The sequence below is a fragment of the Tamandua tetradactyla genome, chromosome 2 (assembly GCF_023851605.1).
Source record: "Tamandua tetradactyla isolate mTamTet1 chromosome 2, mTamTet1.pri, whole genome shotgun sequence".
Taxonomy (NCBI): Eukaryota; Metazoa; Chordata; class Mammalia; order Pilosa; family Myrmecophagidae; genus Tamandua; species Tamandua tetradactyla.
Genome location: NC_135328.1, coordinates 63,322,191 through 63,338,050, shown reverse-complemented (window position 1 = coordinate 63,338,050; position 15,860 = coordinate 63,322,191). Strand labels below are relative to the sequence as shown.

Below are 15,860 nucleotides of genomic sequence, written 5' to 3'. Positions count from 1 at the left end.
GCTTCGACCCCTGTGACGTAAAGTGCTCATCACCAATGGCAGTTTGGGGGCGGTAGCAGCGAGCGAGACCCCACCCCCGAGCCTCTGGCGCGTCAAAACACCGCACCAGCCTTCTTAACGCCTGCGCGTTAGAAGGGCGCTGGCACTAAGGGCGGGGCTTAGCGTGCTGCGGCCGGATATGCGGCCCTCCCCCAGCCCTCCAATCCCTTAAGGGGAGCAAAGTAACCCTCCAAAACAGAAATTGCTACCACCGTCATCATTTTTGTTATTATTAATCACTGGGAATTGCCGGGGCCTTAAGTTAATGTTCGCTTCTAAGGCACCGGAAAACAATAACTAGACAATGTTTTAGCTTGGTCCCATTTAAACTTCATCAAACGCTTGCTGGAAGTTGCTAAAATTATCTCCATTGTATACATAGGGAGCTGTTAACAGCGGTGTGACTTCACCACCGGTTGCACCGCCCCAAAGAAACAACACCTGGATTCGAATGGGATCCAAAGCCGGAGCCCAATCAGTATCCTATGCAGCTTTCAGGGAGATTTACTCCAGTCTGGGGAGAAGTGGTCAAGACTTAACAGAACAGGATCTGAACTCTTCCCAAAACTAATTCCTTTTTTTTTTTTTCAGCTCTTCAGAATCACCAGTTTTTTTTTTATTAATTAAAAAAAATTAACTAACACAACATTTAGAAATCATTCCATTCTACATATGCAATCAGTAATTCTTAATATCATCACATAGATGTGTGATCATCATTTCTTAGTGCATTTGCATCAATTTAGGAAAAGAACTAGCAAAACAACAGAAAAAGATACAGCATGATAATATAGAGAAAAAAATAAAAATAATAAAAATAAAAAATAAAAATATATATAAAAAAGGAAAAAACAAAAAACACAAACAAACAAACAAAAACTACTAATTCCTTTTTTAAGCACTGCATTCCCCCTTCCTACTCCCCATTTGGATTAAGCCCTGTTAAGATAACATGTGTGATCTACAGAGAAAAAGCCTCTAAACCCAAAGCAGTCTATTGCAAGATTGTACAACTCAGACCTCAAATGTGAGCGTCCCAAACATTTTATAGTTGAACTTGGTACAAACGTCCACGTGCCAAACTGCCGTACTTAGGATTTAACATTTGAAGCGTATTCCCTTTCTAGTCACATATTGTTCAACTAACACTTGTTGAAAGATTGGTGCATTATACCACGTAACTCGTGCCACGTTTTTCTTAGAAATAACATTTCCATCAACAAGCAATTGCGTTCTCAAAGACCTTCATCACTGTTACATAAAATAGTAGCTTTACGTTAAAGCCGAATATACAAGCGTTTACATATATTAAGTGGGAACAGATGCGCGGGAAACGTTCATACTCGGGAGTTAGATGCCGATGCAACATTTAAAAGGAGGATTTTTTTTTTTCAGGTAAACTTTTAAACGTGCAAGACTGTACATTATCCTGCATTAATATCGGACTGCAGCTGGGAAGACACACTGAAGAGGTGTGCCTATTTACCTAGGCGACAAAAAGGCAATTTTTAATCTTTTCTCATTTATTTCATCCCTTTCCTGAAAGGCGGGCTAGGGCCCCCACCACGTGACTCCGCCCCCCGCTCCGGGCGGAAGAGGGCGGGCCGGCGGATAGGAAATGCTCCAGCAGGCCAGTGGGCGGGCGCCGGTGCCCCTCTGCGAGAGGCCGCTCGAGTCCCGCAGCCACCTCCCCGGAGGTCGATCTAGAGCCCGCAGCTACCGCCCGTTCCCGCTGCCCGCCGCCGCCTCCTTACCATGGAGCCAGTGAGTCGCCGCACTTTGGACTGGATTTACTCAATGGTAGGTCTCGGGCCTGGCGGGGCTCCACGGTGTCGACTCCCTGGGCCTGCGCGCGGTAGGCCCCCGATTTCTTCAACACCCAGAAACTCCAAAATCCCTTCCTGCATTAAGCCTTTCACTCTTTCACTTCGACTCCGCCTCTTCCTGGAGGACACGATCTTCCGCCTCTTACGTAAGGGCTGCGGAGGGTACGCGTCTCAGGAATCCCATTTGTTCGAGTTTTCACTATAACCCCCACCTTAGCCAAGCTACGCGGTAACCTGGTGGTGGGGGGAATGTGAGGAAAGGACACGCCCATTAATTTTTTTTTTTCGTTTCTCCCCTTTTGCATTTATCTTTTAGGTCCTCCTTGCGATTGTTTTACTCTCCTGGGGATCTGTCATTTATGCGTGTACTGTAGCTGCGCGACGACAACTAACGAAGGAATACCCAGACAGAATATTCGGGATGAATGAGGATTTTTAATTGCTTTAGACTTAATACAGTTCTTTACCTCATGCTTACCTGTCACCTGTTTGCATTTAAAAGCAAAATCCATAATATAAGCTTCCAAATTTATTTTGGCATAGTCTTTTATAATAACCACGATTTTTTTGACTTAGAATTGTCTTTTACATTCTCATCAAAATCAAAGCACTAGGTCTGATAACCTTTGAGTATCAGGTCATAGATGGAATGACATGAATTTTAATAAAGAGTTTCTAAAACACTTGGAAGTCGTAGAAACTCTCCTTTAAAACAAGTGTGTGGAGTTTATATTCTTATATTTGCTTATGGCAACATGTCTCTGTTGCATTCTCATACCAGACCGGACTAAGTCTCTAAGAAAAATTCTGTCTTTACTGAATACTTTTCTGCATCTTGTTTTCCAACTCAGAAATGGCCACAAAAAAGTAGATGATTACTCAGATCATTTTGCTTTGCATGTTCAGTTTTTATTTATCATTACATGACTCAAAGTGTCTCATACTATACAGTGTATGGAAAGAGATATGACAACACATCTCTGAGAGTAAACTTTTAATAAAATTTTTTCCAGAAAACAATTCAGTAAATATGGAACTGGAGGATAAAATTTAGCCTCACAGGGCCTTTGAAATTTTTAATCTTCAGTGATGTTGATTAGGAAATTCCTTCATTGGTGGAATAACTTCTCCAGTCTCCAGAATTGTATCGCCCTGGAAAAACAAAGATGCATTAGTAGAAAAATCTCAAGTCATCACCCAGCAAGGGTGAAGGCTCCACACGGTCTAACTTAGACCTCCCATGGGAAATCCAGTTCAGCTTCACACTTTAAGAGGACTAAAAGCTGTATAATTGAATAGCCAGCATTCAAAATCTTAAGGTACAAATGAAATAATGGGGAAAGTTGCATTCAGAAACAAAACATGGGCATGAATGTTGTCTTCATCAGGTGAAAAGGGTATAATCCTCATTTTGCATGGCCCCCTAAAATAGGAGAAGCCCTAGAAAGAAGTTGCTTGAAAACATTACCAGTTCAAAATAAGAAGGTAATGTATTCCCAGCAGCTGAACATGTTTGGCTTAGATATTAGAGACAGAATGCAATACATTGGCTGCAGCTGGTGCAGGTGTCTTTTCAAACCTGGAGGCGTGTTACCCCAAAATTCATGTCCACCTGGAACCTCAAAGTATGACCTTATGTGGAAATTGAGAGTCTTTGCAGATGTAATTAGTTAAGGATTTCAAGATGAAATCATTCTGGATTTAGGGTTGGCATTCAGTTCAACAATGGGTGACCTTATAAGAGGATAGACATGTAAGGATCACATGAAAACAGGCAGAGGTTGGAGTTATGCTGCCAAAGGTGAACCTAAGGAACACCTGGGCCATCAGAAGCAGGAAGAAGCATGGAAGGGTCTTTTCCTAGAGCCTTCACACGGCACATGACCCTGTTGACACCCTGATTTTGGACTTGCAGAACGGTGAAAAAATAAATTGCTAGTGTTTTAAGCCATCCAGTTTGTGGTACTTTGTTAAGGCAGCCCTAGAAAACAAATATAGTGAGCAACCAACAAATAGTAGCTATTAATATAACTGTATACCTCACTAGACTGGTTCTAAATATTTTATCATGATCATACTCTAGTTATTAAAAAGATAAAGTCACAAAATGTCAGGTCATATAAACTTTATAATGTCAAGAGAGAAAAATAGGAGAAAAAAACAAACCTTGATCCACAGGTATACCAACTGCTTTTAGCAACCTGGGCCATTTTACTCCCTATTGAGAGAGACCTGGAATAGGAAGGCTGAGGAAAGTTTTCCAACAGGACTGTTCTTAGCAAACCTATTTATACGTAATTAGATATCTATTTAACTTCAGATAAAAGACATACTTCACCCTAGATACATAGGTGGCTCAATGCTATATTTTTCAAGGAACCTTAATAAAACCCTAGAATTGTAAATTTTTATTTTTAACCATTTGCATTATGTAGTCTGTGGGTTCTTAAAACTGTGTACCAAAATGTGGCAGAAGAAAGCATTTCTGGCTGAGGTACATATGATTGTGAGGAAATGGTGTTTTAGCATGGTGGTTGGAGAGAGGGGTTCTGGCATCACTTTATCCCTGTGTAACCTTAGGCAAGCTACTCAACTGCTCCATACCTCAGCTTCCTCATCTGAAATGGCTACTATGACATCAGGGTTGTTGTAAAGAGTAAATAAATAATGCATGCAAAATACCTGAAACAGTGACTAAGTAAAGGCTCAACAAATGTTAACTATTTGGTAGTTATAGTCAAGGAGATCAGAGTTGTCCCCCAATCCCAATGCTAAAATTAAATAGTTCTGCCCTTAAAATATAAATTCAACACACACAGTATTTCCGTAAAATAGGAAAGGCTCCTACTCCAAAAAAGAACTTAAAATATTTTGACAGTATTAATCTAAAAAAAGGATGTGTCAGGAAAGGAATGGTACACCACGGTATAAGGTACACATGTGGTACAAATTACTACAAGGTATCAAGGTAATGCCACTGATGTAACAAATTACCTTTAAAATGTGTAATGGCTTAAATATTCATAATACATGGGCCCATGAGACTGAGTTCTAATGCAAACTACTTCCAGTGTTAGACCTTAAAATCATCCCCTGAGACATCCACAGCCCTCTCCCTACACCATGGTGATCTTGGAATCAGGTAAGATAGCTTTAAGATTGAGGAGGATCACCTGATCCACATCAGTCTGTGATGTCAATGAAAAATAAACCTTTGTTTTGTTAAGTTACTGAGATTTGGGGTTTGTCTTTTACTGCCTATTCTGGATATAAAAATGAGGATTCTTCAGGTCCTCAAAGGTGAAGATTCCCAAAGGGGTTCATGGCACAGAAACAGGAAAGAAGTAAAAAAATGAAACAAAAACACAGAAATAAGAGAAATGATGTTATTGATGTGGTCTGAAGAGAGTCCCACCCACTTCTTTTCCTATAAACAGTAATGGCAAAATAAATGGGGGGGGGGGGAGGAAGCAATTAACATATTGCTGAAACCAGTTAGATAATTTTCTATCTTGAGACCAGCTAGGCTCTGACACACATTATACACAAGGAAATTTAGGAGAAATCCTCTTCTGTTTCCTAAAGCAACATTCCCAGATAAGAGAATTAGCCAATCTTGGTAGTATGCCCTAAAATTTTCTTCTGTTACAATAGATAATGGATATTGATTTTGAAGCCAAGAATCAACACTGACTTGTTGATTAAATTACAGAATTTAGGGATTGATGGTAGTTCATAATCTGTGACTAGAAAGAGGACAAGAACATAATATGTATTTTACTATGCTAAACAAATAACCTCAGAAAGTCAGTAAAAAATACCAACTGACTATTGAGTAATCTTTCAATGCTGAAAAGACTCATTTTAAATTATTATGATACCATATATTTGCATAGTATAATATATATATATATTTTTTGCATGGGCAGGCACTGGAAACGAACCCAGGTCTCCAGCATGGCAGATGAGAACTCTGCCTGCTAAGCCACTGTGGCCTGCCCTGCATAGCATAAGATTTTAAATATGCATTAACATATTAGAGAAGTTAAGCTTATACCCTGAAAATGAGGCAAGGTGATAGGAAAAGATAGTTTAGAAATAGTAACAGGAATTCAGTTGCTGTCACTATGCTCAGAAGTCTACATGTCTGCTACTTCCCTAAGTTCTTTATCCTACATGATATAGAGTACTGAGAAAAATTGTTGGAGCTTCCAGATCACTTTAGGACTATCAAGGTAATACAGCAATTTTTACAGACAGGTTGAAAATAAAGGTGGACATCTCCCATTTTCAACTGTAATTGCTTTCTCATGATTTCATGATAGTTACTCTTTTTTTTTTTTTTCAGTCTAATCACTTAGGGGAGAAAAGGAAAGAGAAAAATAATGACCAAAAGAAAAAATCAGTTTTAAAGACTTACTGGGAATATTCTGGGCTTCTTTTCAACAATGGCATATGGCTTTGTCTGCAATAAAAATAATTCTTTGTTAAGTATGACTTTAGGGTTTATTCTGAAAATTAAACAGATTTCCCAGATTTTTAACTTAAACCCCGAACTTTCACCAACTCCCAAACTCATACATCCAACTCTTAACTCAACGTCTCTATTTGGCTATCAAATAGGCATCTCCAACTTAACAGAGCCAACACTTAACTCCACCCCACCCCACCTCCACCTAAACCAGCTCTTCCTCACGTTCCCTTTCTCAGCACTTTTATCTCCTGAGTTGCAAAGGCCAAAAGCTGAAGCCTCAGCATATGCTACTGGCTCTACCTTGAGAATATTTCCTAAATCCAACTGTTTCTCCCCATCTTCATTACTATTCTTGCTCAAGCCTCTATCTTTGCTACTGCAATAGCTCTTACCAGTATCCCTGCTTCCATTCTTGTCCTCCTACAGTCAATCTATTCTCTCTACAAAGGCAGAATAATGTGATCCTTTAAAGATGCAGCGCTCCTCTGCTCAATGTTTCCTAATTCTTAGAGAAAAAGGCTCAGTCCCTATTGTGTTATCTAATTGCCCATAAACTGGCCTTTACAACCTCAGTGAGCTACCCCTCTCCCCCTCACTTACTCTACTGAAGCCATCGTGGCTTCTTTGCTATTAGTCCAGTCAAGCCTGCTTGTACTTAGGACCTTTGTAGTTAAGGATTCCTCTACCTGAAATGCTCTTGCCCTAGACATCTGCATAACCCATATACTCCTTTCATTTTTGTCTCCATTCAAATTACTCTCAGAGAAGCCTACTAAAATAGCAGCTCCTGTCATTCTCTGGGTTTTACCTTCTTTATTTTTCTTCTATAGACCTTATTACCTTCTATAGACTATATACTCATAAGTATATAGAACAGAATATATTCCTTTTTATGTATTTATTGCTGGACTTCAAGACTAGAATAAATATTTTATGAGGGCAGGGACCCAATGTGCTTTGTTCACTTCTGTACTCCTATGTTTAGAGCAGTGCCTTGTACACAGAAGGTACTAAAATATTTGTTGAATAAATGAACTAATTACCAGACAGCACTAAGTACTGATTAAGTACAAATATCTGCACAAGATACCACACTAAAAATTTTTAAAGATTATTGGCATGAAATGACAATGGGAGTGTGGAGCCAATCAAAGGAATGAGAGGAACTAAGGATAAAATGTAAAAGACATAAAAATGTCTTTAAGAACTGTGGCTAGAGGCAAGAAGACTCTTCAAATGTCTTCAGAGAGAATGCAGAATTCAATCGGGCAGTAAAGATGTTAGCTGAACCAAACTGGCTGCGGTCTTATTGAGGATACAGGTTTCCACCTACCCTGTAGGTGGAGTGGCTATAGACCTCACAAGACACAAAAAGTTTAAATGTGGAAAAAATAAGCAACCATATTAATGTCTTGAATTGTTGACCCAGTAAGTACAACTTTTTAAATTTGCTTCTCTTAAGATATGTCTTTTCAACCCCAGGAAAATTTAGTTAAATATATATATTATAAAGTAAATTTAGCCAAGAATATAATGCTAAATGTAATAAGTTCTGAAAACACTGGAACAATCTATGTACTATGTTCAGAGTATAATGTTTGAGATAATCTAGTTATTAGAAGTGCTAACATAAGTTTTAGGATTCTAGTTAAAATGCACAATTGATTTAGGTTTGTGATTTTAAGTTGAAAATGATGTTGCTTATTAGAGTCAAATTTTCCCTATAAATAGTGATAAATAAGATTGAATATATTAAGTTTATGAATGCAATTTAAAATATTTAATTTGATTATGTTTGTAAGTGATTTAAAGGAATTCAACTTGAATTAATCCAAAGATGAGAAGAGGGAGGAGACTGTTGTTATTTAATAGATATATAAATAGTTCAACAGGATTTTATAAAGAATTAAGGAAAACTTAGATTTTTAAGTATGAAATTAATAAACTGAATACTAATTTATATTCCAAGTAACTGTAAACAGCTTCTGTACACAAAAAAATTTTCACTGACAGAAAATAATATATTTTCTTCTCTAGGCTCTTGTTAGGACAATGAAAAATAACAAACATACAATGATACGAAGTGACCTGTGGACTTACAGATGAACATTAGTGTAAAACTCTTTAAAGCCCATCAACAATAGAAACATGAACTATTTTCTGATCTTCAGACACATAAATTGTGAGCTCCTTTAATAGTTGCAAAAATATTTTCTGTTGATTTATAAAGTGAAAACACTTTAATGTACTCTAATCCCTACTGGTCCTCACTAATCTCATATTTCTAACATAAATCAGGCCATGTCCAACTGAACATCCCCAGAAGCTGCAACACATGCCCCAAACCAAATTTACTTCCTCCCCATCACTAAAAAGCCCTCTTTTCCAAATAGCCCATTTATTACTTCCAAAACAGGAACTTCTGTTTTATCTCCAATTTAACCCACTGCTAACTTCAGTTTCTTTCTTTCTTGAAAAAAAGTCTACTGGCTTCACCCTAACCAGACTTTCATCAACTAACATCTACAAAATTGCAATAGCCACCAGCTGACCTTCCTGAAGTCCAGAACTTTCTTCCCTCCAGTTCACCCTACATATCAATGGTTTTGTTTTGCTTTGTTTTTTAATTTTTTAAACATAACAACATACAAACACGAACATTCTTACCATATGATCATTCCATTCTTGGTATATAATCAATATCTCACAATATCGTCACATAGTTATGTATTCATCACCATGATCACCTAAGAAAATTTGCATCAATCCAAAAAAAAAAAGAAAAAAATTCGTATATACCACACCCCTACCCCTACCCCTCCGCATCACCTGCATTTCAATCTACTAAATTTTAACATTTGTTCCCCCTACTATTTATTTTTAATCCATATGTATTACTCATCTGTCATATCAATGTTTTTAAATTTTTCCTAAATATATCACTTTTTTCAAAAAGCTTTCCACTGCCTGCCACATTAAGTTCAACCTCCTTTGCCTGCTTTCCAAGACCTTGCATAAATTGGGCCCTGATCTAGCCAACAGATCTTCTTTTCTAATCAGGCTCATCTCCTCAGTCTTGATTACTTAGGACCATCTCATTTCAAACTTCGTATTTTTCTTTCTAACTGAAATAACTTCTCTGTATTCTGAGATTATGAACTCCTTAAGGTCAAGAATTTGTCTTGTATATTTTTTTCATAGCACTAAAGAAAGAGGACATATTAGGTATTGTATACTTGCTTATTAGAGACCTCATCTGTTTAGGAATTAAACAGATTATGTCCTCTTTGAAGTGGACAAAGATTATGTCAGCAAAGAGAATTTTAAAGAGCCTATATTCAATAAACAGTGAACAAATCATGTGAGAGGATATTTTCATAGAACCCAAACAATTTTGGTGATTTGTTTTATTCTTTCAACTAGCTAACAGAAAGCAAACCTGAACTGGATTATATATAATTTGCTAAACTGTCCCTAACTTTTGTTTTGTTTTTATTTTGAAATAATTTTAAACTTACAGAGAGTTGCAAAAATGATAAAAATAGTATTTTTCTTGAACCATTGATAGTAAATTGCTGCCACGATGCCTCTTCACTCTAATTACCATATTGCATATTTCCTACAAAGACAATATTCTTAAAATCACAATTCAACCATCAACATCAGGAAATTAACATTAATACATCACTATCTTCTATTTAATCTAAACAGCTCATTCAAATTTTACCACTTGTCTCAATTGTTTGGTGTTCTTAGAAAATCCTCTTTTATATGACTTGTTCTCTATTGATTGTGTAGGCTCTTTAAAATTCTGATTACCAATAACATCTCTATTCTTTTGACTAAGTAGATTATGTCCATTAATCAAGAACTGCATTTGGTTGATATGTCTCTTTAGTCACCTTCAAACTGGATCAATTCTGCAGTTTTCTTTAACTTTCATGAACTTGACACTTTTGAAGGGAACAGGCCAATTATGTAGAACATTCCTCACTTTGGACACGCTTATTACTGATTAGAATTCAGCTTATGCATTTTTGGCAGAAAAATCACAATTTCAATTTGTTCCATCACCAGTGTCAATTTAGATTTCTTCATTAAGGTGGTGTCTGCCACATTCCTCCACTGCAAAGTTACTCTTTTTCAATTTTAACAATTAACTTTGAGGACAAGCATTTTTGAGATTAATCTTAGCACCCTTTGATGTTTCTTAGCTGAATTAAATATTACTATGATGATTCTTCTTATTCTATCATTCCATCTCCATTTATTAGCTAGCAATCTATTATACAGAAAAGGTTTCTCTTCTATCCACTTTTTATTTCAGTGTGGACTCCGGTTTTGTATTTTATTTATTCAGTTGGTTATCATCTATTACTATCATTATTTATTATTATTTTTTTTACATGGGCAGGCACCGGAAATCGAACCCGGGTCCTCTGGCATGGCAGGCAAGCATTCTTGCCTGCTGAGCCACCGTGGCCCGCCCTATCATTATTTTGATGCTCAAATTGTCCCAATGGGAATCCTTTCAAGCTGACTCTCTGTCCTTCTGACATATCCCCATCATTCTTTGACCATTTCTTCACTATCTAGCACAACAATACATTGAGGGTCATCCTGTACTTTCCCTACCCCAGTCCTGGAATTAGGCATTTCTCCAAAGAGTTTTGGATCCTTTTAGTGAAGAATGATATTTAGGAACTAAGATCCAGTTGCTAGATGTGCTAATTACTATGGGCAACACTGTTCCAAGGCCCTCTCAGTGGACAGAGCTAGAGAATATACACAAACAAATAGACACACATACACATTTACGTCCGTATTTCCTTCTATATCTATCACTACCTATTAAAAACCATGAGTTCACACCAATAACTAATATTCCATTTAAGCACTGCAGGTTTCTTCCCTTCCCATATGTGTAACTCTCTTCCCCAACAGTGAGAATCCTGGGTCACATTATGATCCATATATGTATTTCTTTGATCAATCTTCTTGTATATTACCAATCTCCTGCTACCACCACTACACTCTAGGATGAATACCATTCTTACCACTTAGGTTCTGACATCTTACACTGGGTTGCCCACTTCCGTAACTGCCTGACAACACCGTTATCTACAGTTGCCCTTCTCCACCTGCTTAGACTCCAGCATCCTACACGAGGTCCCTACCTCCCACTGCCCAGCAAACAGGTGCAACACCCTCCTGCACCTACTCATGATCTAAAACCTCTCACCAGGCCACGAGAATGCTCTCCTCAGTCTATGTGGGTTCTGACAATCCATGCTTGACTGCCACTGCTTCTTCCCATTCCCCACCCCAAAGTGGCTACCCTCCTCACCCTGCTTGGGATCCAACATGCCATACCACACTGTGCTATCCCTCGCATTTAAAATATGACATCTGGCTTAGTTCAGTCAGCTCATCCAAAATCTTTCAGTGGGAAATGTTCAAGCTTTTGAACACCCTGGAATCTAAAGAAAGCAAGCTGTAAAAAATCAGAATAAACACTTAGGGACCTCCACATTCATGAGAAGGAAGTTATTTTATATTTATTGCTAGTCACCAGCATCTATACCCTGGAGATAGACTAAGGGGCACTGGATGGTCCTCAAGTGTGTGGTATTGGGGAAGATGTGGCTTCCTGGGTACAGAGATAAGCCATTTTCCATCAACAGATGAGCTTTCATTTTAGAAAATTATGTTATAGGGCCTTCACAATAAGTTGACAAAATAGAGGAGAAAAAATCCGAAAGAATAAAGGGAAGGGAGATAGGAAGACGACACAGAACCTTTGTCTATTTCAAATTTTGAAAGGGAGCAGAAATTGTTTTCTTCCTCCAACTGAGGACCTTGATCTTAGACTAATATTCTGATTATTTAAGTACTATTTCTATGAGGAAATGCAATCCAAGTTGTAAATAACTAATACAAAGACTAACTTCCTAAAAAAAAAAAACATACTTAAATTTCATTTAATCTTTCACTGAAAAGAATTCAAAGTGGCTCAAACTCACCATATAAGTGGAAGGTTATTTCCACTAGGGAAAGCGGAGTAAAGCATACCTTCGTAGGAAATAATTATGGACAATAGTATTTAATAATAAATTCTGAAAAGCACATACTTACATTCACATGATATTTGAGATAATAGTGAATAATCCAGGCAGGTATAAGTACATGAGTAAAAGCAAAGATACTGTGTCGATACACTTTATAGACCTGGAGAAAAAAAATAACAATGCATATACATATAAACTGATATCCCATTTTTATGTTTGTGGCAGGAAAAAGGAACAACAATGATATAACACTGTTGTAATTATTTTAAAAATCTCTAAATGCTACATGTATCCTTATAGTCTATAGCTAACTTTACCCACCCGAATATTTCTACTAAAGGTAGGGCCTGCTAAGGGATACTTACAGAGTTCAGAGCAACCCAAAAGGCAAGCAGCCTTTTCCAAGACAAAAATACCTTTATAAGTTTGTTAAAAATAAAATGTAGCATAAGTAATGAAAGCACAGTTTTCAACAATTAAAACTGAAAAATCAAATTTACAGACTTTTTCAGATAGGTTCATTTTCTTAATTTAATACTTTCAGATAGCTTCAATCAACATCACCTGCATCCTTCTACGTAAAAGACAGTCTTTAGCAAACTAATGCTGGAAAAAGGATGCTTTTTTACGTAACAGGATATGGAGATTCAAACCTCATTCTGAGATACCTTCCTATTTTAAAAGAGATAGGCAAAAGGGAACTCAAAAACGGAATTTTTCTGTGGCAGTCAACTTGACTGAAATGCATCAACTCTTTAAGGGAAAGAACAATCTAGGTTATAAATACTATTAGAGTTATAATTACGGAGGAAAAGTTAACTCAAAGTAAGGTAAGAAGTTTTTCAACTAATGATTATTGACTTCCTTTCATCACTGGCTGCTGATCAACCCGTGGCTACCAAAGTCAACATGCAATGTTGGGGAGTGTTGAATTAAAGGGCTGAATTTTACCACTATAAACAAATATCACATACCATTTTCCCAGAAAAACTGAACCAATTCTGTTGCACCTGACTTTGTAGCACAGTAAGAAAATAGACATGCACTTTCAACAGGCATTCCATCAAATCCCAACTGAGGGTACATGGGTAAATCACTGAATTTTTGTAGGCCTCACATTTAAAATAAGGATTAGAAACCATTTCAGCCTTATAGGAGTAAAGAATTAAGCGAAGTAACATGTAAAACCCGCAGAAGGATGCACGCAGTAAGCATCCAAGTGTTACTTATTACTATTAGCCAATATTGCAGGTAATGGAAAGCAATGAGGTAGTGTTCCATCATACTCAAGTGATGTGATTTAATTAACAGACCTCAAGAAAATAAAAATAAAGATAGAACCCGAAATGAATGATTTTCTGCAGAGCCAAACCCGGGAATGTCGCCTTTAAGGAAATGGTGAGTTAGAAGTACACAGTGGTAGTTTAGAACCGCTGCTTTTGAACATGACTCAGTAAGTATACCAAGAAGACGCTGTCTTTTAGGGTGATCAACATGCGCTGCATTACCAGCTAGAGGTTCACTGCATCTTCTGGCAGCTGGGTGTGCTGCTAGTTGGTCTCTATAACCTTCAACCTTAAAAGTTAGATAAGTGTCCTCACACACTAAAATCACAAACCTTTTAACTCTAGTGAATGCCTAACATTCTAAGCAAAGATTTCTATAGTCGAGAGAACCGACCGTGCAACGTTCAGTAAAACCTAAACAAAGATTCGCTTCCTTCTCATCACACTTGACAGCAAAAGGGAATGACTCCCAAAACCATGCAAGCCCCTGGACTCCTGACTCCCAGACCAGGACTCTAAAGGAAGGACAGCGTCCCCGCTAAAGTTAAGTCTCTGCTGAATAAATACAATTCTCCATCGAGGACTATACAGGGCCTTGGAAGTCAATATCTAATGCGGCTGAAATGAGCGGACATCCAGTGGCCGGACTGAGGGCTTCGGAGAAACGTTTGAGGGGGAGGGGCGGGGGCGGGGCGGCCCGTTACTCACCATGTTCCTCCAGGGGGCTTGGTTCTGCAAAAACTTATTCCAGAACTCCTCCACAGGCCACACCTTCTGCGGGGGCAGCACCGGCTCCCGAGGGCTCAGCTCTTGGTCCTTCAGCCATCGCCGCCTCAGTTCTCGCAGCTGCTGCAGCCGCAGTTTCTCGTCCGGTGTGTACCCCGACATGTCTCCGTCAGCACCAAGGAAGAAGGACACAGCGTGCACTCGCCCCGGGGGCCTGGTCCCCCGCGCGGGACGCCGTTCCTCAAAGCGACCTTGCGAGGACGCCGGAGAGCGACGCGCAGCTATGACGCCACCCTCTGGTCCTGCCTCCGCGGCGCTCGAAACGCCGCGCGAGGAAACCGGTGGCCGGGCATGCGCAGAGCCCTTCACCAGTTTCGTGCTGACCCAGGTTACGAGCTTCCTTAGTTACGGGTGAGGGAGAAAGTGGAGGATAAGGAGAAAGGATGAAAGATCAGATGACGGGAGGTTCTAATAAAGAAAAAAAACTCTTATATTGGGAGCTGGAAGTATGAGAATATACATTTCAGTGAATGTGAATGAATTTGTGTCAAATGCAAAATTCTTCGCTTGCCTCTCCTACCTTGGAATTCCTCTTCCCACAGCCCAGGGAGCCTCTAGGGACGGTTACACCAAGTTCGAGTCCCAGCCGTGTCAGTAACTGGCAAAGTGACCTAGGACTGCTGTCTCAGCCTGTTTGTTTACGTGTGCAATGGAAGTAAAAAGAGTAGTTTCATATCTAGCAAAATTGCATAGATCTAGCCGTCCTTTAACCCAGCAATCCCAATCTATTTTCAAAGATATGGTAAAAATATGAGGACTGTATATTCGTTGAAGCAGTAATTGTAATAGCAAAATGCCAGAAATTACTCCCAAAATACTTCAATATAAGAATGGTTCTTCAACTTATAGTACACCCATGCCGTGGAATGCTAATGCAGCTGCAAAAAGTGATAAAAGAGCTCTCTATATAAGTACAGAATGATCTCCATAATTAGGGAAAAAAGCTAAGTGGAGAGGTGCATATGGTGTACTATCCTTTATCCAAAAAGGGAGTGATAGGGATAGTAATACTAAGTATGCAAATAAATTTTAAAATAATGGAAAAGAAAGGAGTTTTTGTTTGTTTTAGCTTACGGTAGGATAGAGGGAACAGGGATAGAGGCTTGACTTCGCTGAAGATATCTTGTTTTACAGATTTGATTTTAGAACCATGTCAATACTTCAGATCATTATAAACCAAAATCAACCTTTACAAAAAAAAATCTAAAAATCAAAAGCAAAATGAATCACGTGAATCTAACTGATCTACCTGGAAGCATAATCTAAAAGACAGAGACCACTCCAAGTAACTTTAAACTATGAAATAACTATACGTCTATAGAAAGAGATATAAATCTTCAGACAAAAAGAACTGCAGAAAAAAGTCATAGACTGTTTTTTA

General features: G+C 38.4%; 2 protein-coding genes across 4 annotated transcripts; one reads left to right on the top strand and one right to left on the bottom strand.

The window, feature by feature from the left end:
* Window positions 1-2: 2 nt before the first annotated feature.
* On the top strand, window positions 3-2,555 carry SMIM27 (small integral membrane protein 27). Of its 2 annotated transcripts, XR_013170369.1 has the most exons (3): window positions 3-17; window positions 1,435-1,839; window positions 2,182-2,555. XR_013170369.1 is itself a non-coding variant. In XM_077147977.1 (2 exons), exons 1-2 carry the CDS (start codon window positions 1,795-1,797, stop codon window positions 2,302-2,304), a joined length of 168 nt encoding a protein of 55 aa, XP_077004092.1. In that variant the 5' UTR covers window positions 1,624-1,794; the 3' UTR covers window positions 2,305-2,555. The 2 variants fall into 2 exon arrangements, 1 of the variants encoding a protein (XP_077004092.1); XM_077147977.1 differs by lacking the exon at window positions 3-17 and having other exon boundaries at window positions 1,624-1,839.
* A 197-nt stretch (window positions 2,556-2,752) lies between these two features.
* Window positions 2,753-14,737, bottom strand: NDUFB6 (NADH:ubiquinone oxidoreductase subunit B6). Of its 2 annotated transcripts, XM_077147975.1 has the most exons (4): window positions 14,402-14,731; window positions 12,475-12,567; window positions 6,286-6,330; window positions 2,753-3,017 (listed from the first exon to the last, which is right to left on the bottom strand). In XM_077147975.1, exons 1-4 carry the CDS (start codon window positions 14,579-14,581, stop codon window positions 2,949-2,951), a joined length of 387 nt encoding a protein of 128 aa, XP_077004090.1. In that variant the 5' UTR covers window positions 14,582-14,731; the 3' UTR covers window positions 2,753-2,948. The 2 variants fall into 2 exon arrangements, with proteins under 2 accessions (XP_077004090.1, XP_077004091.1); XM_077147976.1 differs by lacking the exon at window positions 12,475-12,567 and having other exon boundaries at window positions 14,402-14,737.
* Window positions 14,738-15,860: the final 1,123 nt, after the last annotated feature.